The sequence below is a fragment of the Ascaphus truei genome, chromosome 2 (assembly GCF_040206685.1).
Source record: "Ascaphus truei isolate aAscTru1 chromosome 2, aAscTru1.hap1, whole genome shotgun sequence".
NCBI classification, from domain to species: Eukaryota; Metazoa; Chordata; class Amphibia; order Anura; family Ascaphidae; genus Ascaphus; species Ascaphus truei.
Window position 1 is genome coordinate 424,970,239 of NC_134484.1, and position 20,940 is coordinate 424,991,178.

Here is a 20,940-nt window from a genome sequence, read left to right on the forward strand (position 1 = left end):
ATGTCATGTTGCTACAGCACCACAGCAGAGCCTGAAATGTGTTGTGAATAAAATCTGAGTATATTTATTTTCTCCATGGCAATTGTTGACAATTGATTCTATACTCTTTCCTGCGATTTTAAGGCCTCGGCTATAGTGGGAGCGCACACTCGCCTGTAGCAGGAGAGATTTCCTGTCCTGCAGGCAGAGGCGACAGGGAGGCGTGTCGGGGGGCACGGCCGTGACATCGCGGAGCTGGTTCGCCCTGGCGACGCAGGAAGGAAGCCGCCGGAGCCTAGGTAAGTAAAGGTTTACAGAGGCCCTGCAGCTCCCCCGGCACTTAATTTAAGTGCCTGCGGGAAGCGCGCGGGGCCTCTGTAAACCCCGTGCCCCCCCTGCCGGCAGTCTCGCGCCCCCCCTGGGGGTCGCGCCCCACAGTTTGCTAACTGATCTAACCTGTGCTACATGTTTTTAGAGAGTATTACATCATATGCGGTCTAGTCAGAACTACTAGCTAACCCTTCATTTAATGAGATAAAAAACAAATGTACTAAGCTTTTATTGTTTTATACAATTAAAAGAGAGGGGGGGGGGGGGAATACATTTCAACCATTATTTAGCCGGGCCAGCATGGCCCACTTTTAACATGGGTGAACAAATGCGTAGTAACATGCCTTATGAACATGATTGCTGCGTTTAATAGCTCCTTCCCAGATACTAGTCTTTCAAAGCCCTCCTTGCTCTTCTCTTTTTTTTTTTATATTGAGGTAAGCTTCTCTTGCCTGGATTAGCTATTTAACCAAGGTTCCCATGTTCTATTACATGCTCTTGTGTTATAATTCAGGAAGGCTGTCAGCCACTCCACCACCATGGCATCGTTTACTTTTTGTTACTTCAGGTTAGGCGCTTCTAATGTTTTCCGTTGCGCATCTGGCTGCCATGAGAAAGTGGTGTGGGTAAGGTCTCTATTGGTTTTGCTAGCAGGAAGCACCCGTTCAACTCTTGTATCTAGTGTGGATTCCAGGTGGTCCTTTTTATAGAGGCCCATCAAAGCTGTTTTAATTTTTGGGCAGGTCCACCATATGTGTACCATGTACCAACCGTCCCACATTCCCTCCAGCATTTATCAGTGGTTCCTGGGTATATATGACGCCATTTCTTTGGGGTTAAGTACCACCGAAACAGATTTGATTTTTTTTTTTAAAGATATTTTCTTTTTATAGGAGTGAAGATTAAGGCTCCCTCCCAAATGTCACTCCAGTCTTCAGCTATGTCAAGGGCAAAGTCTTAGCCCATTGGGTCATGTATTTGTGTGCTTGGGTTTCCCCTAAAGGGGAAAACTTTTATAGTTTTGAGATTGGTGCCTTTTGATAATCCTCACATTGGCACATATTTTCAAAGTTCGTACATCTTGGGAATAGTCTGGTTTTCACCTCTCTTAAGGCAAAGTGTTTGGCCTAGAGAAATCTGAATAGTTTGGTTTGCAAAAGCTTATATTTTATGCAGAATTCTGTGAATTCTAGTGGTTTGTCCTTTTTCTAGTGGATCGCTTATGTCTTTGATCCCTGCTAGTTTCCTTGTCTCATATGATCTGGATTGTATGCTGGTGAGAAGTTGGGGTTGTCCCATAGCGGGACCAGTTTAGAGGGGTTGGTTAAATTGGGGACTTGAGTTTGGTCAAGTTTACAGTAAAAATATGGAAGTTGATTGTCAGGCATATGGGGGTGTGAGCCTGTTGTTAACTGTGCTATGTTAAAGTCCCCTCTCGATTTGAATTTCGTGTTTATAGGATCCCTTTCATGACATCCAGTTGGCACTCATTTGAGGTGTATATGTTTACTAGTGTAAACCCCTATCCAACCCCTTGGATATCACCTGTGGTGTTCCACAAGGCTCTGTTCTGGGGCCCCTACTATTCTCCGTGTTCATCCATGATCTTCCTAAAGCTTGTAAGGGAGCTTCAATACACATGTATGCAGATGACTCAATCTTATATGGACACAGCCCTAGCCTCTCCGACCTTGAACATGTACTTCAATCTGACTTTCTGAAACTTGGAAATTGGATTTCCCAAAACAAACTGTTTATAAACACTGACAAGACTGTAAGAATGGTATTTGGGGCCAAGGCTAAAAATGTTTAAAGCTTCCAATGACTGAGCTCCAAATCAGAACCAACACTAATACCACCCTAAATCCGGTTACTAGTTTTAAATACTTGGGCATATGGTTTGACTCCCATTTAACATTTGGAATGCACATTGATACCCTGACATTCAAAACCTATGCCAAACTAGGTGTACTTTATAGGAACAAATCCTCCCTAAGTCTGCTGGTCAGAAAGCGTATCACACAGCAGATGCTAATGGCAATTATCGACTATGGGGACATAGTATACGGCTCGACACCCTAAACCCGCCATGACAAACTTGATACCCTCTACATTCAATATGCCGTTTTGTTCTCCAATGCAACTACAACACACACCACTGCGAAATGCTCAAAGAACTAGATTGGTCATCACTTGAGTCTAGGCGCAAAGTTCATCTCTCCTGTCTTGCCTTCAAATACTTTCTGGGCAAGCTACCCATCTATCTGAGCAAGCTCCTCACCCCTACCACATGCAGCACTTATCTGAAATCTGACTCCAAAAGACTGCTCATGGTCACAAGGTTCAGCAAAGTATCCGCCTGCTCCTCTTTTTCTTACCGTGCACCCCAAAACTGGAACAATCTACTGGAGACTCTCACAGCCACCACCACTGTAAGTTATTTCAAAACTAAAGCTGTCGCACATTTTAATCTGGTCTGTAACTGCCTATAATATATATTATCTTTAACTGTGCATGCAATGTCTTGTTTATAATGTATACTCTGTTCACGTATGTAACTATCTTTTTGTAACCATGTATTATTTGTAAACCAAAACAAGGGCTCCAGCACACACTGATTAATAGGGAAAACGAAAGAGTCACGGAATAAGCCAAAAATGTTATAGCGGTAATAATAGAACAATAGATATCAATCAAATATGTAAATGCTACACAACCATAAATGCAGAATATATGGATCTTAAAAAGCACAAGAGTAGGGGGGAGTGACACAGGGAAGGGGAGTGGGGGGAAAAACACTAAAGGAAAAACTGCAAACAAATAAACATAGAATGAGACAATGGGGGAGGGTAAGAGGGGCAACGTTTCAGGGTAACAACCCTTTCCTCGGGCCTGTTCCCTTTGGTCAGTTGGACCCTTGGATCCCTTCCCTTGGGCCCAGCTGTGTGCTGGAGCCCTTGTTTTGGTTTTATATGATCTTCAGTAGTGTTGTTTGGGCCCACTTGGTTCCTTTTGCACCCTGTACTTCATGATTTTTTATTCATTATTTAGAGTGCTGTCTATAATTGTTTATAAATGTATTATTTGTCATCATAACTCTATGCCCAGGATATACTTGAAAACGAGTGGTAACTCTCAGAATATTACTTCCTGGTAAAGCATTTGTATAAATAGTGTAATTATGGAACCTGCTAAGAATCCTTGGATTATTTGCTATCTGCCCTCTTTATCCCTCAAATTCTTTGCCTAGAAATGGGACATTGTTTTATCATGCTAACCACTCCCCTCTTCTTGCTGCTGCAAGATGAGAAATACGCATGCATAGTGTCTCCTGAATGAGTTTGGTGGGTCTTTCTTATTAAAGTGTGTTATAAAAATATATGTAAATATATCTGCATGTTGTCTCTTGAAATCTGCCAATGCTACTCTGTAGTTTGAGTGTAAGCCTTTTGCAATTATAGATATGCATTTAATTATTGGGTTAGCAGACATTTTCACCTAGATGTGGTGTGACTTTGTGCTAGTATTGAGGGGTGGCATTTTGTCTGGTAATAATTACCTTGTTTGTGAGATGGTCTTGGGGGGAGTTTTAGGCAAAAGGTGAGGGTAAACTGTTAGGGATGGGGTGTGGGTTCAACAGGCACCATTAAGTTAGATGTGTCATGGACAGAAAAGTGTCCAAGACTCCGATAGTGCTGGACTACTACCTGGGGGACAGGTGGACGTCGGGCATCAGTCGGGTCCTCGGCCTCCTCCTTCCTTTGCCCACACCTCCTAGTTTGCCACAGCTCTTAAGGTGATCTGAGCATAGGGAGGAAGGAAGGGGGGGGCAAGGAAACCCAGTGTGTGGGTTTTTTTTTTTTTTTTTTGTGGTGTGGATAAAGTAGGGCAGATTTAGATAGATGGTTAACTTCGGGGAAGCTACTAAGGCCTCCTAACTTACTTTTACGGTTTTGACAACAAGTCTTAATATAATTCAACATGTTACCCTCCCTCCCCAACTTGGGGACATAAGTATATAAACACACAACATCGTTTCCCTTCCCTCTTCTAGGGCTAAATCAGTCCTAAATAATCAGTCTAGTACCTCTTCTTCTCCTCCTGTGGCTCCGTCTTGGTCTCACCAGAGGCTGTCACTTTCAGCAGGAGGAGGGGGAAGGGAGGGAGGCTGTATGTTTTATTATGTTTGGAACTTTTTGTTATTATTACTATTATTTAGTATTGTGCCTTATTTCATACATCTGTGAATGATGAGGGACGGAGCAGAATCTTCACACATCTATCTGCCTCAAAGCTGTGCATGCGACCCCCAATGAGTTACATTTTGAAGCTAGTATCGCTTGCAATTTATTACATTTCTCTATCATAATTTTCTTTCTAGGTGCCGAAGATAAACACACAATTGATGGCAATGACTGCACTTTTGTTAGCAATCTGAATAAATTGAAGCCGTCTGAAAATTCTGAACCATTAGGTATGTAGTTAAGAAACTTTTAAAGAAGTACACTTTTTTTTTTGCTGTGAGCAACATAACCAGGTTTGCAAAGGCTTTGGATACAGTTCTACACAAGGTTAGTGTGCAATATAAAGCAAATTGGACTCGGTAAAAAGATTGAAAACGGGTTGAAGGACAGACAACAGAGGGTTGTTATAAATGGAACTTTTTCATGTTGGGCTAAGGTCGTTAGTGGAGTACCTCAGGGATCAGTATTGGGACCCCTGCTTTTTAACTTGTTTATTAACGACCTTAAGGTTGGAATCGAGAGCAAAGTCTTCATCTTGCTGATGACACTAAATTGTGTAAGGTAGTAGAATCAGAGCAGGATGTAATTTCTCTCCAGAAGAACTTGGAGAGACTGGAAACTTAGACAGGTAAATGGCAGATGAGGTTTAATACAGATAAATGTAAGGTTATGCAGTTGGGAACAAGAACAAACAGGGTACTTTCAAATTAAATGGGGACAAATTGGGGGAATCCTTGATGGAGAAGGAGTGCTTGTAGACAGAAGGCTTAGCAATAGTGCCCAAAGTCATGCAGTAGCTGCAAAGGCAAACACGATCTTATCTTGCATTAAACGGACAATGGACGGAAGGGAAGTAAACATACTTAAACATTAATAAAAACATATAAAACATTAGTAAAACCAAACCTTAAATATGGAATTCAATTTTGGGCACCACTCCTTATAAAAGACATTATGGAACTAGAGAGAGTCCAGAGCGATCAAATTAATAAAGGGGACGTGTAATCTGATTTTATGATCAAATTTGGGGACAATACAATGAGCTTTCAAAAGAACTATTCGTCCCAAGGGAAGTACAAACGCCACAGGGTCATCCCTTAAGTTTGGAGAAAAGGAGATTTCACCAGCAACAAAGGAAAGCGTTATTTACAGTAAGAGCAGTTAAAATGTGGAATTCATTACCAATGGAGACACTGATGGCAGATACAATAGATATGTTAAAAAAAAGTTGGACATATTTTTAGAAGGGAAAAGGTATACAGGGATATACTAAATAAGTAAATATGGAAGGATATTGATCATGTGAGTAATCTGTTTGCCAGTATCATTAGATTTTTCACTGGAGTTTTTGTTTGCCTTCCTCTGAATCAATATACTATAAATACAAATATAGGATATTGTATCTGTCGTCTAAATTTAGCATAGGTTTAACTTGATGGACGTATGTCTTTTTTTTTTTTCCAACCTCATTTACTGTGTACCTATGTAACGATTTTGTTTTCTTTTATCTTAGGTGTGCTGCTCAGTGAATTCCTTGAATTTTATGGAAACTTCGATTTTACTAAAAATTGTATAAATATTCGAAAGGTAAATCCATTTTCTATTCATTCCAATCGCCTTTTAATGAGTGTCGCTTTATAGCTGTTACTTTCACATAGTGACACATGATGAATCGGTGGTAATCACATGCTGCTCCCTGAACAGCACAAATAACCTTTAAATCTTTTCTTGTGCATTGACCACTTGAATAATATGGGGCTGCAATGTATTTCTACCCAGAATGTTTGAAATTTGCTTGGCCACGCAAGTGACAATTACCTGTGGCTGTTAGGGGTAAAATTACACGTATTTCTTGACATTCTCGCTCAAATGGCCAATATTAGGAGGTAAATATTGCCTTTGTAATAAGTATACAGGGTAGGTCAGGTCAGTGCATATTGATATGCAGTGTATGGCCCATCCTTCAGCGACTCTGCTTTTTACATGCAATTCCCTGTGTTTTGACTAGTGTAAACACAACTGAATAATGTTTCCTTTAATGATCTAATTTCATATTTAAATGCATGACATTTTCAATGTTCTCTTGTTTAAAGGGAAAAGAACAGAACAAGCCAGAAACGTCTCCATTATACATCCAGAACCCATTCGAGCAGTCCCTTAATATAAGTAAGAATGTTAACCAAACCCAGCTGGACAGATTTATTACTTTAGCCAGAGAAAGTGCCTGGATTTTACAAGAACATTTGAGTCATCCTTCAGCGAGAGGCAATGATGCGTGGGGTCTGGCTGCTTTGCTGCTCCCTTCAGTGTCACAAGGTATAGGCAAGGGGAAGAGTAAGAGAAAGAGAGGACCTGCGAGTGAGCGAATCAAAAGTCTTTTGGAGTCTTTGAAGACTAATAATGTGAATGGTAAACCAAGGTAACATTTCCTGCCTGTGAATGATGACTTCTGGGTGACCTTTTCACATTTGATTTACTTTGTGATTGAAACAAAAAGCCAGATTGTGCAAAGGGTCCAGCTATTGTGTTCCTTCATAGGAGGAAGTATCTGATTATAATTTTTTTTTGTATTAAGACCAAAGGATCAGGTGTTTCTGGATTACTCCTGTCTGGATAACATAAGCAATGCACAAGGACTTACCAACATCGAGCATGGGACAGTTTCCAAATACTGTATAAACTCTTGTCATCTTTTATATTTGTACTCATTAAATATTATTAAAATCATATACAATTGTTGAACTGTTGTTTCTCATGAATCTGTCAGAAAAGTTCATGCATTTTGTGTTATGGCATGTTGTAGTTCAACCTGAAGAATGGCAGTATTTTTCCATAAGCCACCATATTCACAAGCGCTGTTTAAGGTCACATTGTACATGCATCCAAAAATGAGTGGATGCATTGAACATCTTCACATTAAGTGATGGAAGTACAGTAAAAGGAATTAAAAAAAACTTACTGTATTTTAGATAAAATCCTGAATGGGTCCAAGCTCTCGCTGGAAGTACAGAAAATGTGTACACTTTGTTCCCTAAATAGTCCTTCATGCTTTCCTTTTCTGTTCTTAGTATACTTAAGAAACAGTTGGCACAATATATGTAATACTTTGGTGTGAATACTATCTGCATAACCAGGAAGGAATATACAAATATATGTCAAAGATGTGTTTATTTGTCTTTTGAGGATAATGTCTGATTTAGTTGCCATTACAATCTACCTAGATATTGCTGATTTGTACATATTCTATTTCTAGATAGCAGGCCAACATTATGGAAACTTTTACTGAATTTGTTTTATGGAAAATATGGATATACCAAGCAGCCACATTGAAAGTTGCATTTTATCAGATATTTTTTTCATACCGTATACCGTATACCTCTTAGCATTAACAATGACACCTGCTTTGTTTCTCCCTCTTTGTATGACCTCTAGTAAATATAACTGGTCAGTGGCACACCTGGACTTCGATTCTTTAGTAGTTCTTCTCTACTGGTTATTATAATTTTCTTTTAAGAAGAATTGCGGATCACGGGGGGAGGAGGTACTGTAATAAACTCTTAGTACAATGCTCCTCAAATACTCATCACAAAGCACTTTTGGTCACAAACACATGGTTACGGATTAAACATTAAAAGTTTGGTCAATCTAAAAATATTAACTTGTCTGATTATTTACTGGGGGTAGTGTCATTCTCTAAATTTCTCTGGGGGTTGAATGGATGCAAATACTTTTTTTTACTTTTTGTGTTACATGATTTGAGAACATTACACAGCTAGCCAAAAGTATACTTCCGTATGTTAGGGATGACCGCAGCAATAGTCTGAACGAAATTAAACCATCACATAGGAAGAACATTTCTAGCCAGTATTGATTAGAATATGAGTATGTATTTATGCAAGATGTTTTTATCTGTACAACGGTGCTTTTGTGCCAATGCAAATCATTGGAGGCAATTTGGTTATTGGCAGGCACTCTATTTGACTCACTGTCACTCTCACTTATATTCAATTATTTTTCTTTAATATCTATTGATATTGTAATTAATATTATATATTTCCTATGGACCACTACACTTAAAATGTATAATTTATATATCACTTTCAATTCACCACAGTTATACATTATTAATTTCAACACATTATTTATTAATTCGTATATCACTCAATAGTACTTATTTTCACTTTTATTAGCACGCACAAGTAATTATTGGACACCATTTCATGATTAACGAAGTTTTATTGTGCCTTCGCTAATTGAATTTGGATTTTTTTGTATTACACTAATAGCTGACAGTCATTTGCATGGGCTACAGCTAATGCAATAGGATTCTATCTGATTGGCTTGAAGCGCCATTTATACTCCCTGGCAGCCTCATCACGTGAACGCCTGATGAAGCATGCAGTGCGAAACCCGTAGACGTCATGAGGGGCAGCTACGTGAGCCGTTATTGGTGGAGTATCAGATCGTCAGAGAGAGGAAGTGTACACAGCTGACGGAGTCTACGGGTCCGGACCTGCAACATCTTCTTCATCGGCTGTTTTTCCCGGATCTCCCGGTACACACTCTCACCTGCTTTTATCCAGTTGTAAGTTTATTTTTATAATCTCTGTATTTTTTATTTTTATTGTAATGTGTAGTCCTGTCATGGGAGTTTTTTAAATACATACCCATTCATACTTAATCTCAGTGCGCTCTCCGTTTCTTTGTTTTTGTGTCACATTGTGAGCTCCCTTACGGGTGCTTACTATACAGGAGATCGTAGAGTACTCCTGCGGTCGGCTGCAGAGAGATTTTCAGTATCTCTGACCTATTGGATAGCGCGAGCGGAGACTTCCTTGCACTTTGCCAGTATTACTTAACATTTATTTTTCTCCAACATAAGTTTTCATTCTGGTGCAGAAGATGAACGCCTAGTTAATGACACTGATCACATTTGTGTTGGCAATTTGAACAAAATAAAGCCATTTAAAAATGTAGAACCATTAGGGTAAGTAATGTAGTTAGAAACTTTTACAGAAGTAGACTTAGGATTCGAAGCTATCATTGTAACACATGAAACAACTTTGCTTAGGTGAAGCTGGATCTTTAATAACCCATTGTTTGCAAATACTACGAAGGAACAAACTGGAACACAGCATGAGTATGACTATGTACTACAGCTGCGGCCGTCTTTATCCTAATGCGGCCGTAGCCACGTCGCTCTGACAACCGCGGCCAGATGCGGTCTGTTTGGTTTTTTTTCCGCAGCGGTTTCCGGTATGTTAGCGCTCGGAATTTTAGCGCTGTCTGCTATACTATAATACCGTCTAAAAACACAGGTGGGCGTTCGCGAGCTGTTGTCTTAAAAGTCTAATAGCAATTCAACCTACAGTACAGTACAGCCGTACATTCTCTGCAAGTCTGTGCGCGTGCAGTACTGTAATTGTAAAATTAAACGCATAGGCGTGTTACAGTATCACATTTTCGGTGCATACAGTGCTCTCCCTCTCGCCCCGCGCACACAGAAGGCTAAAGTACTATTTCAACTTCTTATCTACAGTACACCTCTCCCACACAATTCATTCCTTGGATTGGATGGCTTTCTGGCTTCAATCTTCCCGAACCTGTCATCACATTCCTGCGTGTATAACGTACAGAGTCTTGTGTCACATTTCTGCGCATGCGTGTATAACTTCACATTCATTTAGAAGTTCAAGTTTGAAATAATTGTTTTTTTTGTTTCGTTTCCAGCCATGAGCCTGCATAAAAATCTGTGATATTCTGATATTCAATCGGTACTGTAGCTTTTTAATGCGACACCAGTCATGCACATGCTTTATTTATGTGATTTTTATTTATTTGGGGTTGTGGGGATCAAACCATTACGATGACCTGTTGAAAATATTTATTTGAACGACAGTACAGCTAATCCTTCATCCAGCTTTACCCCCCTCCCCGTACACACAAGGCTCAAGGATTTGATTTCAACTTCTTATCGACACAGACCATTCATTTTCAAATAGTTGGCTTTGTGGTTGTAAGCGTCCTGAGCCTGGTGTCACATCTCTGCGCCTGCGTGCAATTCTCATGACATCCATCCACCCTCCCCAACCCTTTGAGGCTTTGTTTAGGGTAACGCATGCGCACGTGTGATAATCCCTTCTCGAATTTAATATGTTAATCTGATTTAGCCCTTCTTGGCAACTACAGAAACTAGTGTAGACTTGTGAGGTTTACAACGAACTGTACTGTTTAGATGAATGTAATGAATAGAAATGTGTATCCACACCTTCCGGAATTTAATATGTTAATCTGATAAGCCCTTCTTGGCAACTACAGTAAGTAGTGTAGCCCACCCCTAAGCACTTCACACACAAACCCAAAGCCTTCTTGAAGAACCCCCCCCCCCACATTCAAAGTGAATTTAAAGTTTAAAGAAAAAAAAGACCTTTTAAAAAAACCATCTGAATCATGTTTTTTGATAAATTACCAATTTTTGTCATTCTTTCTTTTTCTTTGGGGGGGGGGGGGGGTGTTCAATGATTATGATTATTGTGAGTGTAATGAAATATTTATTTTATGTTATCAGGAATAAAAAATACAAATAATCATGAATAATACAAAATCCAGTCTTTATCTTCTTTGTACATGTACTGTAGTTCTTTCTGTCAGTTGAAAATTGAGGGCCGGTGGATAATCATGGAAGAATGAAAAATACAAATCATGAATAATGCACATTTTAAAATAATAAAAACAGTAATACAAATTTTTAGTCTCTCTTTGTCATGGCCACATTTCATTCTGTAGTTCATTGAGAGAGGGGGGGGGGGGTTGTGTAAATGTGTGTACTGTAGATACACTATACACACAGTTAACACAGTTCACACAATTTACACATGATACCCCCTCCCCCCGCCCATCCTTTCTTAGTGCAGCTCTCTCTGAAAAGGAAAGAAACAATTAGTGCAGCTCCAGTAAGTGCATATAATGGCATTGTATACAGTATTGTTACTCCATATTGGACTATGCAGTTACTACTGTATACTGGAACTACTGTATGACTACTGTAAAATACTTTGTAACAAGATTGGGAGTGCAGCGCTCTCTGAAAAGAAAAAAATAGTGCAGTGAAGTGCATGCTGTATACTGTAAAACAATCTGTGCCATACTTACCTGTATCATACTGTAATTGGTGTGCCTGTACTTACCATACTACAGTACAGTACTGTACCATACTACCTTTCTGATGCATGCCCATTACGTTGTATCACAATGGGCAACACAGTCGCAATATGGTCAATATATTTATTACATCGTTCCACAGTGAGTACATCGTTCCAAAAACTCAGTATGCCTTTCGACAACTCATCCTTCTTGGATTGTTTCACCACTTTGCGGATATAATCCTTTAGCTGATGCCAGACCATTTCGATAGGATTGAAGTATGGCGATCTGTCATTGGAGGGGGAATAAAAGGGAAAAAATTAGTTAGAGATACACAGTAAATAGTGGGGGAAAATGAGACACGGTTACTGTACTTACTCCGCTGGCGTCTTCACCCAGTTGATACCGCAGGCAAGAATACACTGGCGACACACTTTATTCGAGCTCGGCTAGTCCCACGAATTCGGGTATACCCGGGTGTATTGAGGTTTGTGACTGTTTTCTGCCCGAGTGCATTGAGGTATTTTCCAAGCAGGGATTGAAGCATTTTATTCCCGCTGGCTGCAATACTGCACAGTATATATATATATACTGCATTACAATTCATGAATTTATGCCATCTGGTAGACACGCGAAGCATTGCAGCCTATTAAATCCTAATCATTATCATTTAACAGATCAGCCGCCCGTCAGCCAGGCATGAACCCAGGCTGGGAAGGCAAACGCAACGGGGCTTGCCAGAGGTGAGGAGCGGCGCATTCCAGGTATCTGCCAGGTACATACTGGGTATTTGCTCGAATAAAGTGTGTCGGTGCAGTATGCACAGTTGACGCAGTGTGCTTGGGCTTGTTGTCCTGGTAGAAACGGTGACCATCTGGGAATTCACGTGTGATGTATTCCACAATCTGGCACTATTTGCTCTTGGAAAAAAAAAAGCTTTATTCGTGATTCCTGTAACAAGAAAAGAAAAGTGCTCAAAATAATGCACACTAGAACAGTACAGTGCATAAGGCAACAGCGTGTGAGTTTGGGCCTTATTTTACCGTCAAAGATGACGTTGCATCCTGGTCCACGCCTAGAGATGGCACCCCATACATGCATCTTCACTGGGTGTTTTGGACGGGGCTTCATAGATATGCGTCCTTTTTTGTGGAATGCAAAGGTTGCAAATCTCTCCAGCGATACAGTAGACTCGTCAGTAAAGATGCAATCCTGAAAAGTTTCTCCACTGTCAATCCATGCCTGTGCCTGGACCACTCTCTTGATCTTGTTGACGTCCCTTATCATAGGGTACGCTCTAATGACAAGGAATAATTTTATAGGTACAGTACAGTTTCTTAAACCACACTTTTACCTCCTGTGCTGTCCAGTACTAACCTCACACGTCCATATTTCCATCCAATTCTGCGTCTCCTCATCTTTATGCTGGTCTCTGATACGGTTAGATTGTGATTTTTATGCAGAGTGTCTTTGACCCTCAAGGCACTCTTCTCATCATTCACTTATTTGGTCAACCAGAAGAGTTGTCTCCCTACAGGAAACAATATGTTACAGTAGCCCACAAGTACAGTACATAATTTGTGCTCAGGCCTACAGTATGGCTAAATATATATAATACTGTAATGTAATAGTTATATTAATATACAGCGATAACAATAATAATAGATATAGAATAGAGTTATATAAATATACAGTGAACAATAATAATAGATATAGAATAGAGATATTTAAATATACAGCGATAACAAAAATATATATATATATATATATATATATATATATATATATATATATATATATATATATATATATATATATATATATATATACTTAAGGTTATGGTGGGTAAAAAAAAGTGACTAAAACCCTCCACAGTAAAGCATAAAGCAACTGTAAATATTCCTCTATATTCATTTGCATGTCTTAGACAGGTCTGCAACCCTGTCTTTCACCATTATCACCCAGCACACAGCACTTCCACTGCAGCAAGGGATTCTGGGAAATGACGTGCAAATGAGTTGCTCATGTAATGTGAGCATGAGATAAAAGGTGGCACTGTGTGCTCATATGCATGTCATTTCCCAGAATCCCTTGCTGCAGTGGAAGTGCTGTGTGCTGGGTGATAATGGTGAAAGACAGGGTTGCAGACCTGTCTAAGACATGCAAATGAATATACAGGAATATATATATATATATATATATATATATATATATATAGTATAACAGATATATATTTATATATATATATATATATATATATATATATATATATAAATATAACGGTACTTAATGTGTGTGTGTGTGTCAGAATGTGAGTAAACTGTACTGTAATGGGGGGTTGTGAGTGCGTGAGTAATAATGAAGTGAGTGATAATTAAGGAAAGAGGTGCAACTCACTTTCAAATACTGTAGAATTGATTATAAGAATGTAGGAATGCAATTATAATTGAGGAAGGAGGTGCAACACAAAAACAAATTGTACAGTACAGTTTATCTAATAATTGCTATGAAAATGATTCTGTTAAAACCAATAAGCCATCTAAACAATAAAAGCGCTATTGCAGTACTGCACGGTACAGAAAACATACAGTATTCAAAATACTTTACAATACTTACGCGGTAGTAACCGTTGCTGTCCTGGTGACTTTTTTGGTCTTTCCGTGTGCATGATAGCTCACGGCTGCTGGTACAACGAGGCCAGAAGTACTTAACCAGCATTGATTATCTGCAATTCGTTGTCCTCTCGTGTAAACTCCTTTATTCTCATGCTGAGATCCTTAGAAATCTTTTTTCCTCGCTCCTTGTAGAAAGAAATACAAGCACAAGAATGTATATTCGATGTTTAGTCTGTGTATTCAATGTGCAGTGAATCCACAAAATGGATGGTGTATTTATACGTTAATGAGTCACATTAGAGTACGCCCACTTTTAACACCTGCACCTCGTCGCCATGCATAAAAGGTGACACACATTGCATAGCCTCCCACTCGATGATCTGTATCTGAGCTTGCCCATGTCCAGATACTGCATTGTGCCATCTGCTTCCATGGATAAACCCTGATTCTACGGACGCAGGAACCCACTCTCTTCTGTAGTGCCTGTCGTGCCGAAAAAGCGAAAGGCGGAAGCCGTTTCCAAGCCAAGGCCAAAGCGAAAGGCTAAGGCTAATAAAGAAAACCTGTCAACTCCAAAGGCTAAGGCTTTTAAGAAGCCTTATTATGTCAAGAAGAAATTTGCTGATGTAGACACAAAGCAAAACAAATGGAAGCCAACCAATCGAACCCACGGGTCTCCTCCATCACTCCTCGACGACGCTGCCGCTTCTCTCCCGGAAAACCACAGGTCACCTCCTCCATCACTCCTCGACGACGCTGCCGCTTCTCTCCCGGAAATCCACAGGGCACCTCCTCTATCACTCCTCGACGATGCTGCCGCTTCTCTCCAGGGAACCCCCATCTCATCCTCTTCAGCACCCATCCACCCAGATGTCCACAACACCCCATTCACAAGATCCAGCACTTTAAACCGCATGCTGAATGGGTTAAGTGTCGATATCCCTGGGAACTCTATGCTGGTAAAGATAGATCTTCTTTTAGAGACCATGCTAAATATGGATCTACGGATGGAGAAGATGGAGAACATAGAGACTGACATAGCGGGGATATATAATTTTCTTGGAGTTCAAGCCCCTGTATCTCTGACGCAGGAGGGTGGCATGGATGGGATGAATGGGACCTTCAACCTTCCATCACCTAGCGCACCCTCTCCATCAGAAGAATGTGTTCATGTATGCCGTTGACGAGGATGACATGACAACGCCGTCAAGACCATGCCAGGAGACAACACAGACAAGGCGACCAATACAGGAGGAAAGCATCCTCCCAGACAACCTGCCCTCGCCCTCCGCCACAAGCACACCAGCTCCCAGAATCCCACCCACATACGCTTGCATTTAGATGGTGCCCGACATCATCTTGCGCGAGCTGTCCCAGCCAGTCAGGGGGAAGTATAGGTTTGCAAGTGTTGGTGTAGCCCAAAAACATGCCATGTACATTTTCAAGCACCACGTGCCCTACGTGGTGTACTGCGGGTGGGCCCACAATGTAAACTACAAAGGGAATCGCGTTTAAAAAGGCTCTTCCTGAAAATTTAAGAAAGACTACTGTGGAGGAATTGCGGCGCTATTTTACAATTAGCGATCATTTAATGAAGATCGTGAGAGACACCATAAATGGCATTTTGCGGCATACAAGGCATCGTCCCTGAAAGGACGATCTGCTGGGGATCGAATTCGCTGCGTGATTGGTCGTCTGTTCAAATGTTGATTCTTTTTGACTTGTTGATTGTTTTATGTTGTATTCTAAAATGCTTTTACTTGCAGTACACATGAATGTTTTTTTACTTACTCCACCAATAAAAAAAATGCTGCTTGTTTTAATTGTAATTGTTTCATTGTGTCTCCTTGGGGGGCATGCGGGGTAGGCATGCGCATTACATCAAACAGTATTAAAACGCATTGTTAGTATTATTATTAGAACATTAAGTAAATAAAGTGACCGCTTCTGCTCAGCTAAATGGTTGTAGGTAATTATTTGTGGGAGGGGTGCATACTGGGATAGGAAATAGTGATAGAAAAAAGGAGAAAGTCATCCCTATAATGCTTGCACTCAACCTCTTGAACAAGCCTTATTTTTTCTAAAAGAGGTGAAACTTCACCTCCACTGATGTGTATTTTATTTTATTGCACAATTTATATCTTAAAACCTATATTCAAATAAGCGTATCAGATTAGTCCTATATGTAAATGAGACTAATTTGACAATATTGCCTATAATAGTTTACAAGGTATACCTTAATTCTCACACGCATAAGTAAAAGTGAAAATAAAAAGATGCTAATGTTAAAGGAATTGTGTAATGTCGATCGTAAATCCCCAAACTTAAATAAATAAAGTGCACTATTAAGGTGCAAACATATATATCATTGTGTACATATAGTGATAAATTGTGATGTATGTTATTGAATAAAGTGATTTCAACCTTACGTTCTTGTGATAGTGATGCGTGTGGTTAATTGTTCCCTTTGTTTTGCTTCCTAATAAAATATATATAAAGCAAAAAGGTGTATTCTCTTGTTTTAAATTATCTATAACAGTTGTAGCCCTGTGTAATTTTTGGGTTACATGCCTCTCTCCTCCTGTGCAGTAATACCTGTTAAATGGGCAGGTTTGCCAGGAGTAATCATGAGGTTTGCCCTCATCCCCTGTGATGTGTATGTGTAGTGAAGTAAGTGAACTCATGCTCTGTGTCCACTTACAGTGACACAGGGGTGGTGCCTACTGGAGCTATATAGTACGCATCACTTCCTAAATTTAGTATGTGTTGCAGTGAGTTGAGAAGGAGTTGCAGTGTGTGACTGTCTGAACCAACACAGTGCAAGGGGCTCTGGCAAGGATTGTGGCCCTCCCTTAGGGGAGAGGTGGGCAGACTATTCCCTTGACTCTATTAGAGAGTAAGGGAAAAGCAAGGACAGCTTCTAGGGCCCTGACTAGGAGTGGTGTCCAGGGACTTCCTTGAGGTGGGCAACCTTGAATATGTATGGCTAAAGAGCGGGCGCTATGATGGGCAGTCTGCCAGTCAAGATGCCAATAAAGATTGCCCTGTTTGAAAGAACCTTCTTACCTGAGAGTGGAGTCATTCAGGGAGAAGCTGCACCCAGGGGTTATCTTCCAGGGACTCCTCCCTGCTGTTGTGGGGACCTGGAAGAGATGGAGGCGCTGTACCAGAAGTGAGTAGTTCTCAGCATTACCTCACGAGCCAGTCCTGGTGAATTCCCCTATACCATCAAGCGGGAGACTCAGGAGTCCTGTAAGCCAGCAGGTGCACCACACTACATTACATGTAACAGGGGTCAGTTTCCTCACATAAGGGGCCAATATGAGATTGGCGGGGGTGGGGGGGACACCGTTACATTTTTGGAGGCGCTGCTCAGATCATCAGGACAGGCTTTAGCTAGGCGAACTGTAGGAAAGGAACATGTATGCTACCTGGAAAGTGCTGCGGAATGGAAGGGAGCCTAGGGGTAGTCAGGGGTGGGATGTCTGCTCGCAAAGCACACCCTAGGGCCCTGTATGGTGTAAAGTAGATCTGGAGACAGGGCTATTGCTCTTCTAGTCACCTTGAGGCAGCTAGTTGTCGGATGCCATGCCTTAAGGGGTAGCCTAGTTAACGCGGGTCAGGAACTCCGGGGAGGGTCTGCGCAAGGTGTAGCCAACAGTAGGTGACGCCCTAAGTACTGCATGGAGAAGCCCAGAGTACTCTAGCCAGTAACCAGACTACTAACCACAGAGCACATACTGGAATGATATCGTGGACAGCTTTCACAGAAAGAGTTTAGCCTAGCCTGAGGTAGTGCATACATCTGAGAGAGACACACTGAGATACATGTAGAGGTGCACTGGCATACTTTATTGCATCGAAATGGCAACTGCTCAGCAGAGGAGCACCAGGTGCGATTGCAAAAGAAAAGTAAAGATGGCGACAAGTGATGATGTCCCGCACGGTGCGGAGAGTCCAAAATGGCGGTTCGCGCCAGAGAATGGAAGCGCACGTGCTGTGTGCACCACGGAGGTACAAAATGCAGAAATGACTTTTGCAAGTTTGCTGTGGAGTGGCGCGAAAGCTGTAGCCGCGCCTTTATTGTCTTGCCTAAATTCCCGGGGTGCAACCCTGGAGGATAGCTGTGAGGACATTGCGATTATGTGTGAGAATGCGGAGGGAGTATCTGATTGCCAGGCGGTGATTACTACTCAAGTTACAACTGCTGCTAATGGGGACTGCAGAGCGATCCAAAATGGCGGCTCCCGCTTCCCTGGAGACCGCGTGGGCTGTGTGCAGAAAATGATTTTGCAAGAACCTGGCCGGGAGAGGCGCAAAAAAGAGAACCCCACCCTAATCGGGGAAGTGGCGCGAAAAGCTGTGGCCGCGCCCTCTTGGACTGTGACAGGCTCAGAGCCGATTCTGGGTCATGACGTGAAGTTGTGGGACCCTCCTCTAATCTCCACCAGAGGGAGGGGTCCTTGCATCTGCCAATGGAAGACGGAACTGACTGAGGGAGGAGCTGGATGTGCGCTTCCTGTCCCTCAGTTGCGAAGAGCTGGTGAGCAAGAGAGACTGCTGTGCAGTGTGTGTCTCTTACCCAGCGCAACTACTAATTGTGTCATGGCGGACTTTGACATACACCCTTACCAACTGCCAGGAGGCTTCCTGGTAGTGAAGACGGGTGATAGAGAAATACTGCGATGCCTGTGTATGCAGTGCAGGCTACCGGGCGGAGAAGCCAGCACCACGGCGAGATGCCCTCAATGTGGTATCCATTACTTGTGGGCCGTGGAACCGTTCGTGCCTGGGCACGCCGCGGAGGCAGGAGGAGATACAGCCATGCTGACGGCTGGTGCCTTGCCAAGAGTCAAGAGAGAGGAGGTCGATCCAGGAGAGTGGGGATCGCTACAAGCGATGGTGCCTAAAAAGGATGGCGCTGAGGCCTGCAACCGCAGCGAGAACCTGGAACCTCGCTGGCGGACCCCTGCAGAGGTACCCTTACCGTCATCGGCGTCCACCCCGTCGGACGATTAGAACGGAAGCCGTGTACCGGCGGGCCACTACAGCGGTGCTGAAAGTAAGGAAAAGCTACTTACCGGTGGTCTCGAGGAGCTGAGTATAGAGATTCCCCGACAGCATGCGCTGGTGCGGCCGGAGCAGCGGAAGAGTCCCACGGCCGTGGCGACTCCCAGCGTGTCGGGAGAAGAGGACCTCATCGCAAGCCAGCGGAGTGGTGAGATACCCTCTTACCTTCCACAGGCTCCGATGGAGGCGGCCGAAGAGAAAGGCCCGACCAAGGCCCAAGCGGAGCTGAGGAGCGACATCGAGTATCCGGCACTGGACATCGAAATGGAGGAGAAAGTTCTGGTGGCGGACCCCACCCAAGATGGCGCGTACGAACGCGAGAAGGATGACGTCACTTCCGGTAGCCACAGCAGAGCCGACCGGAAGCATCCATCATCGCAGCTGATCAGTACCACTCTGTCCCAGGAAGAAATGGACAGGTATCGGCAAGCAGTGAAGAATCGGGCAGCAAGAAGAATGGTGAGCCTGCTCTGCCCAACGTTACCACGGGTCGCGGCATAGCCAAGCTGTTGATTATGATCCCACAACGTAAGGACACTTCCCCATTCCCTTTGCCCAAGGCCACTGCCCCAATCCCTGCCCCTGTAACGTCTCCCTCGGGGTCCCGATCGAGCCAGGGGTGGTCTGGGGAGTCACGGGACACATCGGAGGAACGGCCTGGGTCGGCCATGGACTGGGGGGACTGTTTTACGTCTGATGAGGAGTCGGGGAGGGAAGTAATACAGGTATTACTTCCCTCCCCGACCCCTCATCAGACGTAAAACAGTGACATCCCCGAAAATTAATCCCACTACTTATACTCGTATTGTAAGGGGGAGGCCAAAACGTTATGGGATTGCCACCCGTTCAAACACTACATCTGGTGTCTCTTCTGGTGGAGAAACTGAGGAGTCTGAGACTGCTTTAGCAGTAAAGGAGCAGTCCTTATAGCATAGTGCAAGTGGTGGGCTCCGTTGTATGAAGGGTATTCTGAGTGGTTAGACCGCACCAGATTTATATTAATGCGGGGAGATGTAGTTGACCACTGGTGTGATGTGGGTGAGTACTCGGCTGAGGAATGCCATGAGGAGTTGGTGAGAAGGTGGGATGAAATCCAGAAGGGAATAGTCACCCCAAGGGGATCATCTATACTATATGATGTTGTTCCTCCTGAAGAACCACTGTCTTGGGTCCTGCCAGGCAAAGCAGGGAATAAGAAGCTAGTGAGGATCAGCAGGGCTAAGAGGGCCATAGTAGCGCAATATAAGCAATCGCATGGGTTGGAATATCCTTATGTTCCCGAACCTCTAATGCAGGAGATAGAGGACAATAGGAGTACCTGGCTAAGGGAAGCAGTGGAGGACTACCTCAAGTCCAAGTCTAGCTACTCTGAACACAGAACAGAGTCTAGAATATGTTATTTAATGAGGATTTGGAGTGTTGGGCTCAACATTTACATGAATAAAATGGAGTATAGACCAGAAAATGGGCCACCTAGATCGTACAGTATTACAGTAACTGATCACAATGAACGAGAGGTAAAGAAGCCTGACCCCAGACATTATTATTGATGTTTGGAT

At 42.4% G+C, this 20,940-nt stretch overlaps 1 protein-coding gene across 1 annotated transcript in view; it reads left to right on the forward strand.

Moving 5' to 3' along the window:
* The window catches only part of MTPAP (mitochondrial poly(A) polymerase), a 27,996-nt gene extending 20,216 nt beyond the window's left edge, over positions 1–7,780 (forward strand). Inside the window, exons 7-9 of the mRNA XM_075587682.1 lie at positions 4,691–4,783; positions 6,067–6,140; positions 6,647–7,780. Coding sequence (XP_075443797.1) covers positions 4,691–4,783; positions 6,067–6,140; positions 6,647–6,976 — 497 coding nt within the window. The 3' untranslated portion in view covers positions 6,977–7,780. The remainder of the gene's footprint in view (positions 1–4,690; positions 4,784–6,066; positions 6,141–6,646) is intronic.
* The last annotated feature ends 13,160 nt before the right edge of the window (positions 7,781–20,940 follow it).